The sequence below is a fragment of the Schistocerca piceifrons genome, chromosome 4, assembly GCF_021461385.2.
Source record: "Schistocerca piceifrons isolate TAMUIC-IGC-003096 chromosome 4, iqSchPice1.1, whole genome shotgun sequence".
Classification (NCBI taxonomy): domain Eukaryota; kingdom Metazoa; phylum Arthropoda; class Insecta; order Orthoptera; family Acrididae; genus Schistocerca; species Schistocerca piceifrons.
Window position 1 is genome coordinate 619,119,058 of NC_060141.1, and position 22,364 is coordinate 619,141,421.

General features: G+C 37.9%; 1 protein-coding gene across 1 annotated transcript in view; it reads left to right on the forward strand.

Moving 5' to 3' along the window:
• Positions 1-22,364, forward strand: part of LOC124796064 (peptide transporter family 1-like) — a 178,140-nt gene that overhangs the window by 60,339 nt on the left and 95,437 nt on the right. Inside the window, exons 4-5 of the mRNA XM_047260151.1 lie at positions 874-960; positions 7,952-8,226. Coding sequence (XP_047116107.1) covers positions 874-960; positions 7,952-8,226 — 362 coding nt within the window. The remainder of the gene's footprint in view (positions 1-873; positions 961-7,951; positions 8,227-22,364) is intronic.

Here is a 22,364-nt window from a genome sequence, read left to right on the forward strand (position 1 = left end):
GATAAGTATCTGGATTCATAACAGCTCCTCCTGATTATAGAGTACGGAACAGAAATCTTTTCTTTTGTATTATTGATAGTAGTTGGTAGTTATTATATGTATTGTATTGTATTCTATGGAACTGGGGACCTAGAAACGACGGAGAGGCGTCATCCCCACCATAGCCCTCAGTGGTTCACAACCCCACAACAGGCTACAGCAGTCCACTCACCCCACCGCTGCCCCACACTGAACCCAGGGTTATTGTGCAGTTCGGCCCCCAGTGGACCCCCCCCTGAGAAAGTCTCGCACCAGATGAGCGTAACCCCAATTTCTGCGTGGTAGAGTAATTATGGTGTACGCATACGTGGAGAAAGTGTTTGTGCAGCAATCGCCAACGTAGTGTAACTGAGGCGGAGTAAGGGTAACCAACCTGCATTTGCCGAGGCAGATGGAAAGCCACCTTAAAAACCATCCACAGCCTGGCCGGCACACCGGGCCTCGACACTAATCCAACGGGCGGATTCATGCCTGGGACCGGCACGCCTTCCCACCCGGAAAGCAGTGCGTTAGACCAATTATATGTACTTTAGCATACAGAAAGATTTTTCATATGAGCAGTGTGAAGAAAAGGATCCTTGTTTTCTGCTGTGCTAATAGAGTTTCTTTACAAAAATGTCTGCAATATTTACAATAAAATGTGTTGCCTACAATTTACATTCAAGGATTATTATTAGTTATATATCTTATGTGAACTTAAGTGTAATCATTTACAGTTGTCTGAAGATGTTACTTGATGTTATAAGATACATTTTACAATTGCAAGAGCATTGCTGTGCATAATTTATATACCATCAACATTTATGTAATGTTGTTCTTAATTGATTTTTACAGAACAATCTTGTATTTTTCTCTCATATACACTGCTGGAAACATCTTACTGTGTCTTGCTGCCATTCCTCCAGTTTCTCTTCCTCCAGTGTAAGTAAACAAAATATTTATCTTCATTGTAATAAACAAGTAATGTTAAACTCCCACATTCCATTCTTGGTCATGGTTTTATTTGCTCTGTAGTATATTATTTGAAGTAACTTGCCATAACTGATCATTATTGTAATATTAACTTACATTTTATTTTTGGTATACTGTAGTATCACCCTGAATAATGAACTAAAAGGTTAACTGACTAAGCTGGAGAGGGTTGGATGAGGCAACAATGTGAGGCATTAGGGGAATCTGAAAAGAAGGGAAAACTGGAAGGAATGTACAGAACAGTGAAATCGTTAACAAAAAGAGAAGTAAGAAAAATAAGCAAACAATGAATATTAAATAGACATGGAGAAAAGACAGTACGTATAGAAGAGGTGAACAGGGTTTTAATGGTTTATATGGAAGAGTTATACAGGGTATGGACAGTTAACAGACTGCTTTCGAAGGAAGGAAGAGGAACAGAATGGAGAAGACTGAGGTCTAAATATATTGAAGTGGGAATGGGAGGAAGCAGTTCAGCATTGGGCTGTGACAAAATTCTATCTGAGGTACAGGAAGTCTTTAGGTCCAAATACAATAGCCAGATTGACTAAAGCAGTAAGAAAAATTATGGCATAGGAATTTGGCCCCAAATCTCTACTTATAGACATTCTAGAACCTTTATCAAAAATGTGCAATATAAAAAACTCAAAAACTATAGGACAGTTAGTTTTATCAGTCATCTTACAAGACAAGAATCATTCAAAGGATAATTGAAAAGAAAACTGAGGGAATATTGGGGAAGACTAGTTTGGGTTCAGGAAGGGCAAGGAATAAGAGTTGCTATGTAGAATGTCTGAGGCTGATTGGAGGAAAAAAGATAGAAGACATTTGATAGGGTCAACTGCAGTATAATGCTGAGAATTTTGAAAGATGTCAGTAATGACTGAAAATGTAGGTTAATAAAGAAGATATGCACACAAGCAGAAAGTGCAGATCAGTCACTGAGGAGATGGAAGAGATGAACATTCTAAGGGATATAAGGCAATGATGCTCACTGTCACCAAAGCTTTTCAACATACAGGCAGAACAGCCAGGGGTAAGGCTATAGAAGACATAAGAAGCACTGTAATTGGAGGAGAAAGGATAATGACTATAAAATATGTGGATGATCAAGCAGTGTTGGCAAAATCAGAAGAGAAGCTACAGCAGATATTGGCCAATATTGCAAGAAGGAGCAAGGAATATGGAGTTATGGGAACAGGATACGAATAGCGGTATATGGAATAAACTGCCCCCACTAATATCTGCACATACATATGTTTCGACAATTATCATACACATGCATACAGTACAAGGTATAAGAACAGACTGAATTAACATGGCGGCTAGGACGAGCGACCTGAGTCCCAAAGATTAATGTTGACTATGGTCGATATGACCTATTGATGCCACAGAGTGAAGATGAATATAGGAAAGACTAAAATTATGGGAATAAGCAAGAAGGTGAAGCAGTATTAACAGCTAGAAGAATTCCAGTAGAGCTGAGAAAATGGTTTGCCGGTGTACTGCTATATGGCAGTGAATCATACACAGTTAAAAAGAAAGAAGGAAGGTATTTAGAGATTTTTGAAATATGGATATTGCTTAAGGTGAAGTAGACTGACAGACTTACGAATGATGAAGTAATGAAGAAAACAGAGGGAGAAAGAAGATTATTGGAGCTGATCAGAAACAGGAGAAAATCTTGGCTGTAACGTATACTGTATAGGAAATGTCTGCAACAAACAATTTTAGAGGGAAAAGTGGAAGGGATGAGAGGAAGAGGTAAGAAGAGAGTTAGAATAGTGGACAACATTAGAAATGGATGAGAATACAAACAGATGAAGGAATATGTTATATGTTCAGAATAGCACAGCATGGAGAGCCCCAGTTGAAACTTATCATGACACTAAACTAGAGAGAGAGAGAGAGAGAGAGAGAGAGAGAGAGTTAAACAAAACATTTTGTAGGATATTGTCACATCACAAACAGATAAAAAGTAACGACAACCATCATATATGAATAGGTATTCTAGATTCTTAAATCTACTTCACCACAACGTTCATTTCCCTGGCGAACAAGTTGACACAGTTTGAGTTAGTGAACCCTGAAGCTGATGTTGATATTCTATTCAGAGCTAAGCACTTGTTAGATAAACAACTGATTGTCTTAACTGTGACTCAGTCTTGAAACAGAAGTACTTGTGGGGAAACAGCTGTTATGTGTCATGTTGTGTGTGATTTACAACTGTAAAAAGTATTAAAGCTTAATTAGAGACAATAATTTTGAATTGTATGTAGCTTATTTGTTAAGTTTTAATATTTCAGTTATCATACAATACAGATATCCATGCAGACTATAGAAAACAGTCGTTGCAAATTTTCAGGGCTGCTTAATAAACTTAAATGTCACAGAAATATCCAATTAATAATATGGAAATGTGACAGGTACCTTAAAGTTTGTTGATCACATAGTTTTGATAGTGAAAGATCTATTTCAAGTTGCACAAATAATCAGATAATATATTGCAATCTTCAGAGACATCACAGAGTGAATAATCAGACATCTGATTTTCTTTTGGATACTCAATTTCATTCATATTGTCTTTTGTGGAAGTCTCACCTTACTCATCTTCAACTCTTTCTTAGAAAGTGACCACATCAGGTGCAACAATGTCTCTTTTATTAGGCACATAGATTCAGTAGCAGGGAGAATCAAAGTCATATCTGTCAAAGATCCCTTTCTTTACTTATTTTTCAGTCTTTCTTCATTTGTGATCTTCAATCTGAAGATAGCAGGCACAACTAAAACTTCTCAAATTAATAAGATCCGCTTTAGGCCCGTACGAAAATTCAGTATGATATTTTCTTTTTATTGAACTAATTCCAGTTTCATTTAGTGTAACAAATGTGTAATTTATTGCTTCAGCACACAGCTTCTCATTCATGTTTTGATAACTGTATTGACTAGACAACTGTGCACACTTCTCTTCCAGTTCTTCCATTTTGTTGAGATCCACACATGTTCATCTTGAATTGGCTTACTCAGAATTCATCTAGGAGCCTTTTAGTGTCATCATTCTTGATTTTGGTCCTGTTGTCTGACTTTAAACACCACATTTCCATCAACAAATGATTCTCACATGAATGTTTCTAATTTGTAAACAATTTCTTCTTTTGTAAACGGTTCTAAAACAGGATGAATCACCTTTAAACAATAAAGGATATTGTGTTGTCGTAATAAGATAAGATTTATTTCAAACTCGTTAATGAATTATAGTACATTCAGAATATTCTCAGCTATACTCATATTTGTAGGATGATATTTGCAATATTGTTTGTCATGGATAAAGCCAACACTTAGGTAGACATTCCAGTCAGTGATATTATCAGTGCCATTTCTTTCCCTGTTTCTTTCACACAGCATTTTAATCAAGATTGCCATCATACATTTTTCAAATTGAGACATCTGCATTTGTGTCATGAACATAGCCTTCATTTAAGATTTGAATTACAAAAAATAAATTAAAGATTATGTTTAGTAACATGTTTCAGAATTTTGTCGTACCACTGTTCTCCAAGGAAAGCTTTTAAATCAACATCTCTTACTCCCACACCTTCTAATTCAGTAGCAGTGCTAATCAACATTAATTAAGTTGTTTTATATGCCAAATGGGGTGGCATAGTGGTTAGCACAATGGACTATCATTCAGGAAAAATGGTTCAGATCCATGTCTGGCCATCCAGTTTCAAGTTTTCCATGATTTCCCTAAATTGCTCCAGGCAAATGGCATGATGGTTCCTTTAAAAGGACACAGGCAATTTTCTTCCCCATCCTTGATACATTTCAAGTTAGTGCTCTGTCTCTAATAATCTCGAAGTCAGTAGGACATTAAACCCTAGTCTTCCTTCCTTCCTTCTTCCTAGGGTTTAATGGCATATCACCTTTGAGATTATTAGAGACAGAGCACAAACTCAGTATTACAGTGGCATTTTTTAAAAATGCACATTAATGTGTCCATAATATATGTGCATGTGTATGTCACATTTTTTTCTCATAAAACTACTATTACTGTTGCATTTTTAAAAAATGCACATTAATGTGTCCATAATATATGTGCATGGTACTAATAGCACTTGCAGTGTTTTAAACAATGGTTGCACAACTGTCTAGCTGTGCTCCTTAAAACAACCCTAAAGGCTCTCCTTTGGATTGTATTACCTACCTACTCCTGATGTTATTAAGTCTCTATGTTGAGCCAGCAGTAAAGGAAAACAAGCAGAAAACGCAGTGGAAATTAAAGCTGTGGGAGAAGAAAAACAAATCTGTAGTTTGTTGACGGCATTGTAATTCTGTCAGGGACTGCAAAGGATTTGAAAGAACAGCTGAATAGAATGGATAGTGTCTTGAAAGGAGGATATAAGATGAACATCAACAAAAGTAAAACAAGGATAATGGAATGTTATGAAAAATCAGGTGATGCTTAGGGAATTAAGAGTGGGAAATGAGAAACTGTAGGAATTAGAGTAGCAAATGAGAAACTGGAAGAAGTAGATGAGTTCTGTTATTTGGGCAGTAAAATAACTGATTATGGCTGAAGTGGTGCAGATATAAAATGCAAATGCAGTAGCAAGAACATCATTTCTGGAAAAGAGAAATTTGTTGACATTGAATTTCAGTTAAAGTGTTAGAAAGTTTTTTCTGGAGGTATTTATTTGAAGTATAGCCTTACACAGAAGTGAAACCTAGAAAATAAGCACTTCACACAAGAAGAGAATAGAACCCTTTTGAAATTTGCTACTGTAGAAGAATTCTGAATATTAGATGGGTAGATTGCGTAACATAATGAAGAGGTGCTAAATAGATTTGGGGGGAAATAGAAATTTATGGCACAACTTGACTACATGAATGGATTGGTTGATAGGACACATCCTGCAGTATCAAGGAATAGTCAGTTTGGTACTGGAAGAAAGTGTGGAGGTAAAGATTGTAAAGGGATACCAAGGCTTGAATACAGTAAACATGTCCAAATAACTGTAAGGTTGCAGGAGTTACCCAGAGAAGAGGCAGCTTGGAGAACTGCATCAAACCAGTTTTTGGACTGAAGATGGAAACAGCAGCAGCAGCAACAACAACAGTGCATACCTGATGCAAGTTAACAGTAGTAAGGGATATGACAATGATAATAAGTAAATAAACCATGAATTTATTTTCAACATTTACAAAAAAATTCTTGAGCAATATTGTTGCATTTTTTGTAGAGGACCATGCATCAGTTATTCTTGCCAACATTAAAAGAAGGAATTGTGTCATAAAAGGATGTTAACATAGACATGTAAAAAAGGAAATAAAACCTTAATAATGACTTCATCCATGAAAAATTAAGTAAAAAAAAAAAAAAAAAAAAACAGTATCTATAGGCCACAAAATAAAAAGTACATTTCTGTAGACAGAATATTTGAGATTTTAGTACTTTTGAACAGTGTGTGTCTTGTAAAGAAAGAAAGATGACATATCAACAAATTCCAGGCATTACAATGAAGCTGTTGTAAAACGAAATGAAGCTTCCAATCAACTGGCGTGAGTAACTAAACTACTACATGTGTATGCAGTACCATCAAGAATGACATCCATGCTGTGAGTTCTGTCTAGGAAATGTTGCCTTCCAAGGGAACGAAAAAGGCACCCTCCTACTTTCCTAGCCATAAGATGCACATATCTTCATAAACCTCAAATGGTTATGTCTGGTTGGCAGTTACTTCAATATTCCATGCTAGGGTATGGCTTTAACTGTCTAGGCATTGATCAGTATGGCATGGCAGTAATTGGTTAATGGCTCATGATTAGTGATATAATGATGGGTTGGGTGTAATATGTTGAAATGATAACTTGTAAAAGAGGGTCTACCTCTTAGAAGCCACAAGGGCTACATGCACTTCCACAGTTCATTCCTGTCATACATCCTGAGGTTCCAGATGTACCAGTTTTGAGAAGTACATTAGGGAAGATAAAACTTGGTTGTCAGCATCTTGTATCATTGGAGGAAGATTGGAGTGCCCACTTCATGCTCAACTCAGCAAATCTAATGCTCGCCACAAGGCTACATTCTTTAGCACTTCAAGTTTCTGTCTTGTCTGAAGCAGCATAGACCCTCTTGGGACTCATGGCATCCAAATTGGGGTGATGTCACTTAAAAATATGATTTCCAGTTACTACGCAATGTATTGGAGAACACTGTTGTTAGGCATGTTCCACTAAGTTTTTACTGCAGTGAAAGTAAATTTGACCAACTTTATGGAGCTGAATGCATTGACCTGTATTTTTTTCCAAATTATTAATTTAAATCCAACGGCATTCACAGTGTGAGCAGTGAATATGATACAAAGTAAATATGAATCAGAATTTGTAAATCACATGCATGGGGAAAAGGGCATGCTCCTACTACATGGAAACTGCAAGTCCTCTGGAGTGGTGTATAGCAAAAAGAGCTATTCCATGTTACTATCTTGTAAGCCTTATCCAAGAAGAAATAAAGCTGGCCAGAGAATTTATTCTTTTAATGAAAAGTTCTGTGTCAGTAGATTAGCATTAATCATATATAGTTTAAAGATGTAGTCTGTAGTGGTTATTCCTACCTGTTAATGTATAACTTATTTGTTCTACACCCTTCAAGGATCTGTCTCAGTATGGGATCGACTCAACATGGTATGTAATTGAACGACCTATTCTGACAGATACCCAAATAATTCACTTTTAAAGTGTGCCATTTAGCAATGTTTCAGTTTTTGTGTAAGTTGTCATAATCACTGATATGTAACAGCCTACATTGTATGATATGTAACACAGTTTCTCATTTGCATAATCAAATGAAAGTAGTGAATTTTCTAAAATTAATATTACATGCTAGTATTTTTGCATCTGTTATGAAAGCTGACTTTTTATTTATCAACCTTTCTTTCAGATCATGTTCATTGATTGGACTGTTACTTGTAGCTGTTGGATCAGGTGGAATAAAGCCTTGTGTTGCAGCGTTTGGAGGAGACCAGTTCCACTTGCCAGAGGAAGAAGAACTGCTTGACAAATTTTTTTCCTATTTCTACTTCAGCATTAATTTTGGTGGATTCATTGGAATGATATTTACACCCATTTTACGCAAATCATTTATGTGCTTTGGAGATGATCAGTGCTATGCAGTTGGATTTGGGTTCCCAGCTCTACTTGTCATATTGTCATTGTGTAAGAAACATACCAAGTATAATTACTGAAACTATTTAAAATAATTAATAAAAAGACAGTTGATTTCAGACAAATTTAACATTAAGTAAGATATCATCAGGGACATTGTATTCACTGTATCTACTATTTTGTAGGAGACAATGGAGAATATAACAGAATGCCTAACAAACCGACTACAGTGAGGACAATATTCCAGTGTCGATTTATACCAAGAAGTTTAGAATGCAAAGAATGATAATGAGCCTTCAGTATGCAAATAGTTTTCTATATTTTCCTGCATATGGGTTGCCAACATTACTATTGTATTAAAGAGAGCTGTTACATTTGAATGGAGAGATATTATGTTGCCAGAAATGTATGTAGAGGAGTTGTTTAAAGCTAGATGTTTCCTAAAGAATTTCAAAAATATACATTTGAGAATCAGAGTTTGTTGACATTTGGTAGTTCATTAGACATATTTCAGTAAAAACAAAAGACCTCACCTGGCATTTAGAGATCAAAAACACTGTTAGAAGGCAACACAGACTTAAATTATTTTTCTTAAGTCTCCCTCACTGGCATATCATGGTCTACAGATCTTAGCAGGAAGGAATATCTTCATTGGTGTGCAATAAGCCAGTAAGTACGACAAAACATATGTTGGGGACTTCACAGTCTAATATAATAACAAATACTGTGATTATATGCAGGCCAGATCACCAAAATAGAAGTAAAACAGTGATGAAAAATTCTGAGTGAAATGTAATTAGTAGTATAAGGATAAACAACTATTCACTGTCTAGAAATATTAGGAATGAGAGGCATATAACATATATTGATGACTGAAGCTCACGTAACTTGCAGAGACACTCCACTCTCTCTCTACTGATGTGTCTCAGTCAGACTACACCACCAGTTATGAGGCACATGGAAGTCCTTCAAGAGTAGGGAACAAATCAAGATATGAATTCATAGAGAGAAGTATCAGTAGGAAATCATTCCTATAGCCTGTATTACTTATAAAAGCTATATACAAACCTCTACATCTACATACAGACTCTGCAAACCACTGTTACAGTGCATGGCAGAGGGAACTTAGATTAGGGCTACAAGTTTCTTCCCATTTCACTTGTGTGTGGGTCTTGTGAAGAATGACTACTTAAATGCTCCTGGGCTCACTGCAATTAGACTAATCTTGTCTTTGTAGTACCTTCAGGAATGATACGTAGGGTCTGAAGCATATTCCTAGATTCTTCCTTAATATCAGTTCTTGAACTTATGTAAGAAATCATTCATGGGATAAATGACATCGATTCTTACGTGTTTGTCAATTCATGTTTTTCAGAATTTTGATGATGCTCTCCTATGATGAAGAAGAACGTATAATTGTTCATGCTGTCTTGTTTTGAATGTGTTCAATATGAATTGTAAATCCTCTTTGCTACGGCTTCTGCACACTGGAGCTATATTCTAGAATGGGTTGCAGAAATGTTTTGTAATTAGTCTCCACTGCATTTTCACAGGAACCTACTAGTGAACCAAAGTCTGCGCAACTGCTTTGCCTACAACTGAGGGGCCTACTTGATTGTTCCACGTCGTATAGTTACAAACTGTTAAACCCAGGTATTTGTATGAGTTGGTTGTTTTCCAGTTCTTATTTGTTGATGCTGTAATCATTGGGTACAACCTTTTTGTACTTTGTGATTTGTACAAATTTCTGAACATACAAAACACGTTCTCTGTCTCTACACCACTTTGGAATCTCATCAAGATCTACCTGAAAGTTTGTGCAGTTTTTCTTCCTATAGTACTTCATTGCAGGGAATCAAAGTATTGCAAAAACGGGTACTTTCAAGAAAATGCTTTATTGAAGGTGTTGATACTGGACTACTATCAATAAAATTATTTTTCTTATGTGTATTTGCTGTTAATTCTACTGAGTAAATGTCTTTCATCACCAATGTTTAAAGTAAAGATTAATCAAATCTACACAAATATGGAGGAAATAAGTTCACTATTTCCAATTACAACAATGATGGGGAGATGGAACAAAGGTTGCAGTGTTAAATGTAGCATCATCTGTAGTCAACAATACAAAAATGCATCAGTTAATGAGACTGTGTTCTCTTATTTGTGTAACATTAAATAACATTAAACGAAAAGCTTTATTTTTAATTCACAGTTGAAGAATAGCTTCAACCACTCTTCAGATTTTACATTTTTAATCAGTTTTGTAAAATCTGAAGGGTGGTTGAAATTATTCTTCAACTGCAGGTGCAACCACAACAGAGGCATATCTGATGAGAGGCCATGCAAACGTCTGGTTTCTGAAGAGCATCAGCCTTCTAAGTAGTTGCAGGGGCAACAGTCTGGATGATTGACTGATCTGGCCTTGTAACATTAACTAAAACGGCCTTGCTGTGCTGGTACTGCAAACGGCTGAAAGCAAGGGGAAATTGCAGCCATAATTTATCCCGAGTCATGCAGCTTTACTGTTTGGTTAAATGATGATGGTGTCCTCTTGGGTAAAATATTCCGTAGGTAAAATAGTCCCCCATTTGGATCTCTGGGTGGGGACTACTCAGGAGGACGTCGTTATCAGGAGAAAGAAAACTGGCATTCTGCGAATTGGAGCATGGAATGTAAGATCGCCTAATCGGGCAGGTAGGTTAGAAAATTTAAAAAAGGGAAATGGATAGGTTAAAGTTAGATATTGTGGAAATTAGCGAAGTTTGGTGGAAGGAGGAACAAGACTTCTGGTCAGGTGAATACAGGCTTATAAGTACAAAATCAAATAGGAGTAATGCAGGAGTAGGTTTATTAATGAATAAAAAAATAGGAGCACAGATAAGTTACTACGTACACCTTAGTGAATGCATCATTGTGGCCAAGATAGACACGAAGGCCACGCCTACCACAGTAGTACAAGTTTTTACGCCAACTGCCTCTGCAGATGTTGAGGAGATTGAAGAAATGTATGATGAGATAAAAGAAATTATTCAGATAGTGAAGGGAGACAAAAATTTAATTGTTAGGGGGACTGGTATTCGATAGTAGGAAAAGGAAGAGAAGGAAAAGTAGTAGGTGAATATGGAATTGGCGTAAGGAATGAAAGAGGAAGCTGCCTGGTAGAATTTTGCACAGAGCATAACTTATCATAGCTAACACTTGGTTTAAGAATCATGAGAGAAGGTTGTATATGTGGAAGAGGCCTGGAGACACTGGAAGGTTTCAGATAGATTTATATAATGGTACGGCAGAGATTTAGGAACCTAGTTTTAAATTGTAAGACATTTCCAGGGGCAGATGTGGACTCTGACCACAATCTATTGGTTATGAACTGTAGATTAAAACTGAAGAAACTACAACAAGGTGGGAATTTAAGGAGATGGGACCTGGATAAACTGAAAGAACCAGAGGTTGTACAGAGTTTCAGGGAGAGCACAAGGGAACGACTGACAAGAAAGAGGGAAAGAAATAACAGTAGAAGAAGAATGGGTGGCTCTGAGAGATGAAATAGTGAAGGTAGCAGAGGGTCAAGCAGGTAAAAAGACAAGGGCTAGTAGAAATCCTTTGGTGACAGAAGTGATATTGAATTTAATTGATGAAAGGAGAAAATATAAGAATGCAGGAAATTAAGCAGGCAAAACGGAATACAAATGACACAAAAATGAGATCAACAGGCTAGGGGTAAGATAGATACTGGCTACAGGAAAATTAAGGAGACCTTTGGAGAAGAGAGAACCATTAGCTTGAATATCAAGAGCTCAGATGGAAAAGCAGTTCTAAGCAAAGAAGGGAAAGCAGAAAGGTGGAAGGAGTATACTACGTGAAGAATTTGACAGAGCGCTGAAAGATCTAAGTTGAAACAAGGCCCCGGGAGTAGACAACATTCCATTACAACTACTGATAACCTTGGGAGAGCCAGCCATGACAAAACTGTACCATCTGGTGAGCAAGACATACGAGACAGGTGAAATACTCTCAGACTTCAAAAAGAAAATAATAATTCCGATCCCAAAGAAAGCAGGTGTTGATAGGTGTGAAAATCACTGAGCTACCAGTTTAATCAGTCACATGAAAATCACTGAACTATCAGTTTAATCAGTCACGGCTGCAAAATACTAACACAAATTCTTTACAGACGAATGGAAAAACTGGTAGAAGCCAACGTAGGGGAAGATCAGTTTGGATTCTGTAGAAATGTTCCAACATGTGAGGCAATACTGATCCTACAACTTATCTTAGAAGATAAATTAAAGGAAGTCAAGCCTAAATTTCTAGCATATGTAGACTTGGCGAAAGCTTTTGACAGTGTTGACTGGAATACTCACTTTCAAATTCTGAAGGCGGCAGGAGTCAAATACCCAGGATCGAAAGGCTATTTACAATTTCTACAGAAACCAAATGGCAATTATAAGAGTTGATGGGCACAAAAGGGAAACAGTGGTTGAGAAGGGAATGAGACAGGGTTGTAGCCTATATCAGATGTTATTCAATCTGTACATTGAGCTAGCAGTAAAGGAAACAAAAGAAAAAATTTGAATAGGAATTAAAATCCATGGAAAAGAAATAAAAAGTTTGAGGTTACTGACGACATTGTAATTCTGTCAGAGACAGCAAAGGACCTGGAAGAGCAGATGAATGAAATGGACAGTGTCTTGAAAGGAAGACATAAGATGAACATCAGCAAAAGCAAAATGAGGATAATGGAATTAAGCCAAATTAAATCAGGTGATGCTGAGGGAATTAGATTAGGAAATGAGACACTTAAAGTAGTAGATGAGTTTTGTTATTTGGGTAGCAAAATAACTAATGATGGTTGAAGCAGAGAGGATATAAAATGTAGACTGGCAATGGCAAGGAAAGCATTTCTGAAGAAGAGAAATTTGTTAACACTGAGTATAGATTTTAAGCGTCAGGAAAGCTTTCCTGAAAGTATCTGTATGAAGTTTAGCGATGTGTGGAAGTGAAACATGGACGATAAATAGTTTAGACAAGAAGAGAATAGAAGTTTTCGAAATGTGGTGCTACAGAAGAATGCTGAATATTAAATGGGTAGATAAAATAACTAATGAGGAGGTACTGAATGGAACTGGGGAGAAGAGGAATTTCTGGGACAACTTGACTAGAAGAAGGGATCAGTTGGTAGGACACATTCTGAGGCATCAAAGTATCATCAATTTTGTGTTGGAGGGAAGCGCGCAGGGTAAAAATCGTAGAGGGAGACCAAGAGTTGAATACACTAAGCAGATTCAGAAGGATGTAGGTTGCAGTAGGTACTTGGAGATGAGATGTAGAAGCTTGAACAGGACAGAGTAGCATGGAGAGCTGCATCAAACCAGCCTGAGACTTCAGGGGAAAATTTAAGCATACATTATAAGGACACCAGGTGTGAGACGGGGGTGAGGTACCTTTTGGAGTGGACAAGAAACTCAAATCTAGCAGGGTAGAATTTGAAGCTCCATGCAAGATGGTTTGGGCAAGGCTCAGTGTCAGGGATGGCCATAAAATCGTAACTGAGTCCTCCTATTGACCATCAGACTTACCTCCTCATGTAACTGAAATTTTTAGAGAAAACTCACTTTGCTAATGCATAAAACTATCAACTGGAATGATTACAGTTTTGTTAGTGGTGTGTATGACAAGACATTTTTTGCAACATTATTAAATTAAATGCCTCATCTGGAAACTACAGGGGAAGGTCAGAAATGAATGCATAATAATTTTATTACAAAAAAGTTTAGTTTAGTAGAAGTTGGTTTGGTTCAAGTATACTCACCTTCAGACTGCTGATTTCGATTCCACATTTGTCCCAAAGTGTGGGCTGACAGGAATTTTTTTTTTGTGGGACCAGACAGATGAAAGTCCAATGGTGCAAGATCTGGAATGTGTGGTGGACACAGGAGCACCTCCCACCCGGGAGCAGCAACATGGGGGTGAGCATTGTCATGAAGAAGTCTGACACTGTTAGCATTAATGCTGTGGCAGTTCTCATGAAGGGCATGATGCAACTTAGCCAAAGTTTTAACGTAGGCTGCAGCATTCACTGTCATCCTGTTCTCAGGAAAGTGCACCTATAACACCCCATGCATGTCCCAGAACACTTTCAAAAGCACTTTCCTAGTAGATTGAGTCTCTTTGTGTCTATTTCTTTGTGCTGAGGAGCCAACATGTCTCCACTCCATAGAGGTTTTCTTGGATTCAGGCATGCAGTGATATGCCCGCGATTCTTCACCAGTGATGATTCTTTTCAGAAAGTCATGACCTTATGTGGCATAATGAATTAAGTGATCCAAGCTTGTCATCATTCACTGACCTATCAGATGAGATGAGAAGGAAAGAAGTGTGGGAAGTCTCCCTTGACCAGGAAATTGGGCAACTTTACTGGACTCTTCCCATTTCCTAAACCTTACCAGCCCTTTTCTTCACCCCTCTTCCTCTTCCTTCAACATTTCTGCCAAAAGGAGCCACTGGCTCCATAAGCTTGCAAATATAAGGTGAACATAAAGTCCGGGAACATGTTCAATTATTTATTGCACAAGAACCAAACATTGTAAAGATATCAAACATATGTCTTTTTGAAAAGAAACCCTGAAAACTTTCTGATGTATACTGCCACAGCATGGTTTGGTAATTTGCCGATAGTCAGGGCTAGTTGCAAATATGGTGAGTTCAGGTGTGAAGGGAGCTTTCTGTGTGTTGGAGTTCGACAAAAACAAGTGTCCTACAGCAGTTCAACAGTTGTTTAGAACCAAGTACAGTAAGAAGCCACCCCCAGGAAGGTCATTTACCACTGGCACAACAAATTCGTTGTGACGGGTTGCTTGTTCCCAGCAGAGAGAAGCGGACGTCCCAGTCCGAGTGAAGTGAATGGGGAGTGTGTAAGAGAGACATTCATAATCAGTCCAAAGAAATCAGTGCATCGTGCATTCCGTGAACTCAAAATGGCTCCAATGACAGTGTGGAAAGTCCTGCGACAGAAGCTGTCTATGAAACCATTCAAATTGGAGCTAGTGCAGAAGCTCAATGATGGTGACAAAGACAAGCGTTTTGAGTTTTTTTCGCAGCTGCAACAATTGAATGAGGGTGGAAATGGCATTTTTGGTCACTTAATTTTTAGCGACGAAGCCACTTTTCACACTAATGGGAAAGTGAACAGGTATAATTGTCCAATCTGGGGTACAAAGCATCCACATGCATGCATTGAATTTGAGCGTGATTCCCCAAAGGTAAATTTTTTCGTGCCTTGTCACATCGAAGACTGTGCGGGCCATTCTTCTTCACTGAGAGCACTGTCACTGGATATTCCTACTTGGACATGTTGCAGCAATGGCAGATGCCTCAAATGCAATCTGACTCTCCCATCATCTTTCAGCAGGATAGGGCTCCACCCCATTTCCTTTGTGAAGTTTGTGAGTACCTGAACACAGAGCAGCCTCATCGGTGGATCAACTGTGCTACAGAAGGCGGCAGCTGTTTCATGAAATGGTCTCCCTGATCACCAGATCTCACTCCATGTGACTTTTTTCTGTGGGGACACATTAAAGATCTGATTATGTATCTCCTCTACTACCACGTGATGTAGCAGAGATCCGAGAGAGAATACGGGAAGCGACTGCCACAGTTGACGATGTCATGCTGGGATGGGTAGGGCAAGAATTCGGTTACCGTACTCATGTCTGCCGGGTCACTCATGATTCGCATATCGAATGTTTGTAAAAAAACTTTCAGAGTTTATCTTCAAAATGCAGTATGTATGACATGTGTACAATGTCTAATTCTTGTGAAATAAATAATTGAAAGTGTTCCCAGACTGTGTACACTCTGTACATTCTTGCTGATACTGGTTATATGGGAATTAGGCTGTGGTATAAGGCATTATTCTCTACCTAACATTTCGTCTTCCAATGCTGGAGGCACCATCAGAGGCTTTGATGACTCAGAAAGCAGTTACGGTCTCAAACAAGCTCGATAAGCTGCACTGTTTGTATGTATTCACACAACAGTCAGTTATGATGTCATCTGACTGATGCCTAAGGTGTGCAGTTGCACCTATGTGTGTCGTGGAGCTTGCAGTAAGAAAGAGTTGGTGCCATTTGTTATATTTAGCACTGAGGATCACAACTTTTCCTGTTCGAGTCCTTCTTTTCTGTTACTGTTGTTTTTACGCTTTTGAATTTCTATGGCTTCTCTGTACATCCTAGTGTAATAAAGAAAACCAGTAGTCTATGATCAAATACACTCTGGTCATATGTGAAATATACCAGTGGCAACACAATAAGTGGCTCTGTTGTATAATAGCAGTAGTAATGTTACCAACAACACCTCTTAAGCGGAGTTACGAAACACTGTTTTCCAAAATCCTGTCAAAAATAAGATGTTGCAAATATTTCAGAATTTGAAGCAAGAACACCTGCCGAAGTGAGAAATTTTGAAGTGGATACTCTGGATTTATTGGAGAAACTTAGACCACTTAATAAAAGCAACTCTTCTGGTGCAGACTGTATACTAGTGAGATTTATTTTGGAGTATACTGAAGAAATATCTCCATTTTTAGCACTAACACAACCATACCTTGAACAAAGATCTGTACCTGAAGACTGGAAAGTTGCACAGGTCACACCAGTATACAAGAAAGGAAATAGAAATAATCTTCTGAATTATAGACCCACATCATTGACATCAGTTTGTAGATTTTTGGGACATATAATTTGTTCCAACACTAAAATGTATCTTGAAGAAAATGACCTATTGACACACAAACAATGTGGATTTAGAAAAATGTCCTTCTTGCAATAAACTGTCTCTTTATTCACTTAAAGTAAAATGCCCTATTGACAGGCGATCTCAAGTTGATTCCATATTTCTAGATTTCCAGAAGGCTTTTGACACTGGTCCTCACAAGCAGCTTCTTATCAAATTGTGAGCCTATGGTGTATCGTCTCTGCTGTGCGACTAAAAGGTCATAGTTTGCAGTAATGGATGAGAAGTCATCTAGTGAAACTGAAGTTACATTTGGGGTCTCTAAGAAAGTGTTGCAGCACTCTGTTATTCTTAATCCATTGATTTACGTTACAATGTGAGCAGCAATCTTAGATTGTTCGCAGATGATAGTGTTGCTTACCATGTAGTAAATCATCAGGCAATTAAAAAAAATTACAAAATTGTTTTGACAACATATCTACATGGTACAAAAAGTGGCAGTTGGCCCTGAACAATAAAAAGTGTTGGATTCTCCACATGAGTATTATAAAAATCCTGTCACATTTTGGTTACATGTTAATTTACACAAACATGAAGACTGGTGGTTCAACTAAATACCCAGGAATTGCACAAATAACTTAAACTGGATCCATCACATACAAAATATTGTGGAGAAGGTGAACCAAAGACTGCGTTTTATTGGCAGAATGAATTAGAAGCTGTAACAAATATACTAAAAAGGCTGCTTAGATTACGTTTGTCCATTCTCTTCTGGAGTACTGTAGTGCAGTATGGGGTCCTTACTAGATAGAATTGACAAAGGATATCAAAAAAGTTCAAAGAAGAATAGTTCATTCTGTAGTATCACAAAGTATGGGAGAGAGCTTCAAAATAACGATTAGTGAGCAGGGGTGGCAGTCTTTATAACAAATATGTTTTACATTATGGCTAAACCTTTCCAGAAAATGACAATCATGAGTTTTCATCACTGATTGTCAGAACATTTTGTCAGCTCCCACATACATACATGGGATGAAATGATCATCATTATAAAATATGAGGAGTTAAGAGATTGTAAGAAAAGCTTTAGGTGTTCATTTTTCCCACATGCTATTTGAGAGTGGAGTGGCAGAGAAATAGTCTGAAAGTCTTTCTTTGAAACCTCTGCAAAACACGTAAGTGTGAATTGTATAGTAATCATATAGATGTTTATGTGTGTTACATTAACTAGAATTACATCAGAATTTTCTGTGACCCATAAAAATCTCCTGGCATCACCTAAAATAAACAATAATGTTCAGTGTTGTAATAAAATCAATTTGATAAATATTGTTTACAGCATTCCCAAACTCAGTAGTCATGGCCATCTCTTGATAGTATACATAAATGTTGTAACAAGACTTTAAATAAACTATGATAATGAGGCATATTTGCCTCTGAATGAAATTTCTGGCCAAGCTTTTGCCAATACAGTTACAATTAATGAAGCAGCTACACAAGCGCAATGAACTTTCTTAACTTAATCATACAAAAAACTTTTCTTAAGTATTTACAGTAAAGTTCTTGGTTCATCCGGCCTGGCCAGAATTATGGTGAAGATTACAGATCAACTGAAACATTAAAAACTGTTTCACAAATCTGCAACCAAACTGTCACCTCAACGTAACCTAGACTTCAGACTATGCTACAGATCACTACATCTACTTCTGTACCCTGAAAGCCGCCTTATGGTGAGTGACAAAGGGTGTTTTGTGTACCAGTATCACATCTACCTTTTCCCAAAGCTGTCATGAATGGTACCCAGGAAGAATGATCCCTGGCCAGCCTCTGTGAGGGCTCAAATCCCTCCAATTTTATGTCCATGGTCTTTTTGTGAGATGTATGTAGGAGGAAGTGATACATTGGTTGGCTTTTCTAGCAAAATACCTTCTTGGCACTTTAAAAATAAACCACTGTTATGTGGAACACCTCTTTTGCAGCATATGCTACTGGAGTTGGTTGATCATCTCAATGACACTTTTGTGCTTAATAAATGAACCTGCAACAAAATGTGCTGTTCTTCTTTGAATCTACTCTATTTCCACTTCGTGTCTTATCAGGTATGGATCCCATACTAATGAGCAATATTCAAATATTGATCCAACAAGTGTGTTACAGACTACTACCTTTGTTGATGGACTAAACTTCCTGAGGATTGTTCCAATGAGTCTTAGTCTCCCATCTGCCTTACTCATATTTAATTTTATGTGGTCATTCCACTTCAAATAATTCTGTGTGCATACTCATAGATTTCATTGAAGTAACTGCTTCCAGTGATTGTTCTGTGGTCTCGTAACCATTCAATAATGGCTCTTTCTATCTATGTATAAGCACATGTGTGGACGGGCAGGGACTACTCAAGAGGATGTCGTTATCAGGAGAAAGAAAACTGGCATTCTACGGATCGGAGCGTGGAATGTCAGATCCCTTAATTGGGCAGGTGGGTTAGAAAATTTAAAAAGGGAAATGGATAGGTTAAAGTTAGATATAGCGGGAATTAGTGAAGTTCGGTGGCAGGAGGAACAAGACTTCTGGTCAGGTGACTACAGGGTTATAAACACAAAGTCAAATAGGGGTAATGCAGGAGTAGGTTTAATAATGAATAGGAAAATAGGAATGCGGGTAAGCTACTACAAACAGCATAGTGAACGCATTATTGTGGCCAAGATAGACACAAAGCCCACACCTACTACAGTAGTACAAGTTTATATGCCAACTAGCTCTGCAGATGACGAAGAAATTGAAGAAATGTATGATGAAATAAAAGAAATTATTCAGATAGTGAAGGGAGCCGAAAATTAAATAGTCATGGGTGACGCGAATTCGAGTGTAGGAAAAGGGAGAGAAGGAAACGTAGTAGGTGAATATGGATTGGGGCTAAGAAATGAAAGAGGAAGCCGCCTGATAGAATTTTGCACAGAGCACAACTTAATCATAACTAACACTTGGTTTAAGAATCATGATAGAAGGTTGTATACATGGAAGAACCCTGGAGATACTAAAAGGTATCAGATAGATTATATAATGGTAAGACAGAGATTTAGGAACCAGGTTTTAAATTGTAAGACATTTCCAGGGGCAGATGTGGACTCTGACCACAATCTGTTGGTTATGACCTGTAGATTAAAACTGAAGAAACTGCAAAAAGGTGGGAATTTAAGGAGATGGGACCTGGATAAACTGAAAGAACCAGAGGTTGTACAGAGTTTCAGGGAGAGCATAAGGGAACAATTGAAAGGAATGGGGGAAAGAAATACAGTAGAAGAAGAATGGGTAGCTCTGAGGGATGAAGTAGTGAAGGCAGCAGACGATCAAGTAGCTAAATAGAAGAGGGTTAGTAGAAATCCTTGGGTAACAGAAGAAATATTGAATTTAATTGATGAAAGGAGAAAATATAAAAATGCAGTAAATGAAGCAGGCAAAAAGGAATACAAACGTCTCAAAAATGAGATCGACAGGAAGTGCAAAATGGCTAAGCAGGGATGGCTAGAGGACAAATGTAAGGATGTAGAGGCTTCTCTCACTAGGGGTAAGATAGATACTGCCTACAGGAATATTAAAGAGACCTTTGGAGATAAGAGAGCCACATGTATGAACATCAAGAGCTCAGATGGAAACCCAGTTCTAAGCAAAGAAGGGAAAGCAGAAAGGTGGAAGGAGTATATAGAGGGTCTATACAAGGGCGATGCACTTGAGGACAATATTATGGAAATGGAAGAGGATGTAGATGAAGATGAAATGGGAGATACGATACTGCGTGAAGAGTTTGACAGAGCACTGAAGGACCTGAGTCGAAACAAGGCCCCCGGAGTAGACAAAATTCCATTGGAACTACTGACGGCCTTGGGAGAGCCAGTCCTGACAAAACTCTACCATCTGGTGAGCAAGATGTACGAAACAGGTGAAATACCCTCAGACTTCAAGAAGAATATAATAATTCCAATCCCAAAGAAAGCAGGTGTTGACAGATGTGAAAATTACTGAACCATCAGTTTAATAAGCCACAGCTGCCAAGTACTAACACGAATTCTTTACAGACGAATGGAAAAACTAGTAGAAGCCGACCTCGGGGAAGATCAGTTTGGATTCCGTAGAAATACTGGAACATGTGAGGCAATACTGACCTTACGACTTATCTTAGAAGGAAGATTAAGGAAAGGCAAACCTATGTTTCTAGCATTTGTAGACTTAGAGAAAGCTTTTGACAATGTTGACTGGAATACTCTCTTTCAAATTCTAAAGGTGGCAGGGTTAAAATACAAGGAGCGAAAGGCTATTTATAACTTGTACAGAAACCAGATGGCAGTTATAAGAGTTGAGGGACATGAAAGGGAAGCAGTGGTTGGGAAGGGAGTAAGACAGGGTTGTAGCCTCTCCCCGATGTTATTCAATCTCTATATTGAGCAAGCAGTAAAGGAAACAAAAGAAAAATTTGGAGTAGGTATTAAAATCCATGGAGAAGAAATAAAAACTTTGAGGTTTGCCGATGACATTGTAATTCTGTCAGAGACAGCAAAGGACTTGGAAGAGCAGTTGAATGGAATGGATGGTGTCTTGAAGGGAGGATATAAGATGAACATCAACAAAAGCAAAACAAGGATAATGGAATGTAGTCGAATTAAGTCGGGTGATGCTGAGGGTATTAGATTAGGAAATGAGACACTTAAAGTAGTAAATAAGTTTTGCTATTTGGGGAGCAAAATAACTGATGATGGACGAAGTAGAGAGGATATAAAATGTAGACTGGCAATGGCAAGGAAAGCGTTTCTGAAGAAGAGAAATTTGTTAACATCGAGTATTGATTTAAGTGTCAGGAAGTTATTTCTGAAAGTATTTGTATGGAGTGTAGCCATGTATGGAAGTGAAACATGGACGGTAAATAGTTTGGACAAGAAGAGAATAGAAGCTTTTGAAATGTGGTGCTACAGAAGAATGCTGAAGATTAGATGGGTAGATCACATAACTAATGATGAAGTATTGAATAGGATTGGGGAGAAGAGAAGTTTGTGGCACAACTTGACCAGAGGAAGGGATCGGTTGGTAGGACATGTTTTGAGGCATCAAGGGATCACCAATTTAGTATTGGAGGGCAGCGTGGAGGGTAAAAATCATAGGGGGAGACCAAGAGATGAATACACTAAGCAGATTCAGAAGGATGTAGGTTGCAGAAGGTACTGGGAGATGAAGAAGCTTGCACAGGATAGAGTAGCATGGAGAGCTGCATCAAACCAGTCTCAGGACTGAAGACCACAACAACAACAACATAAGCAGTATATTACATTGGTTGCTGCATCAACTCTGTATACAATAACATCATCTGTGAAAAGCCGGATGGAGTTTCCAGTGGTGTCCACTAGCTCGTTTAAATATATTGTGAAAGGTAAAGATCCTATAGCACCCCCTTGTGATACGCC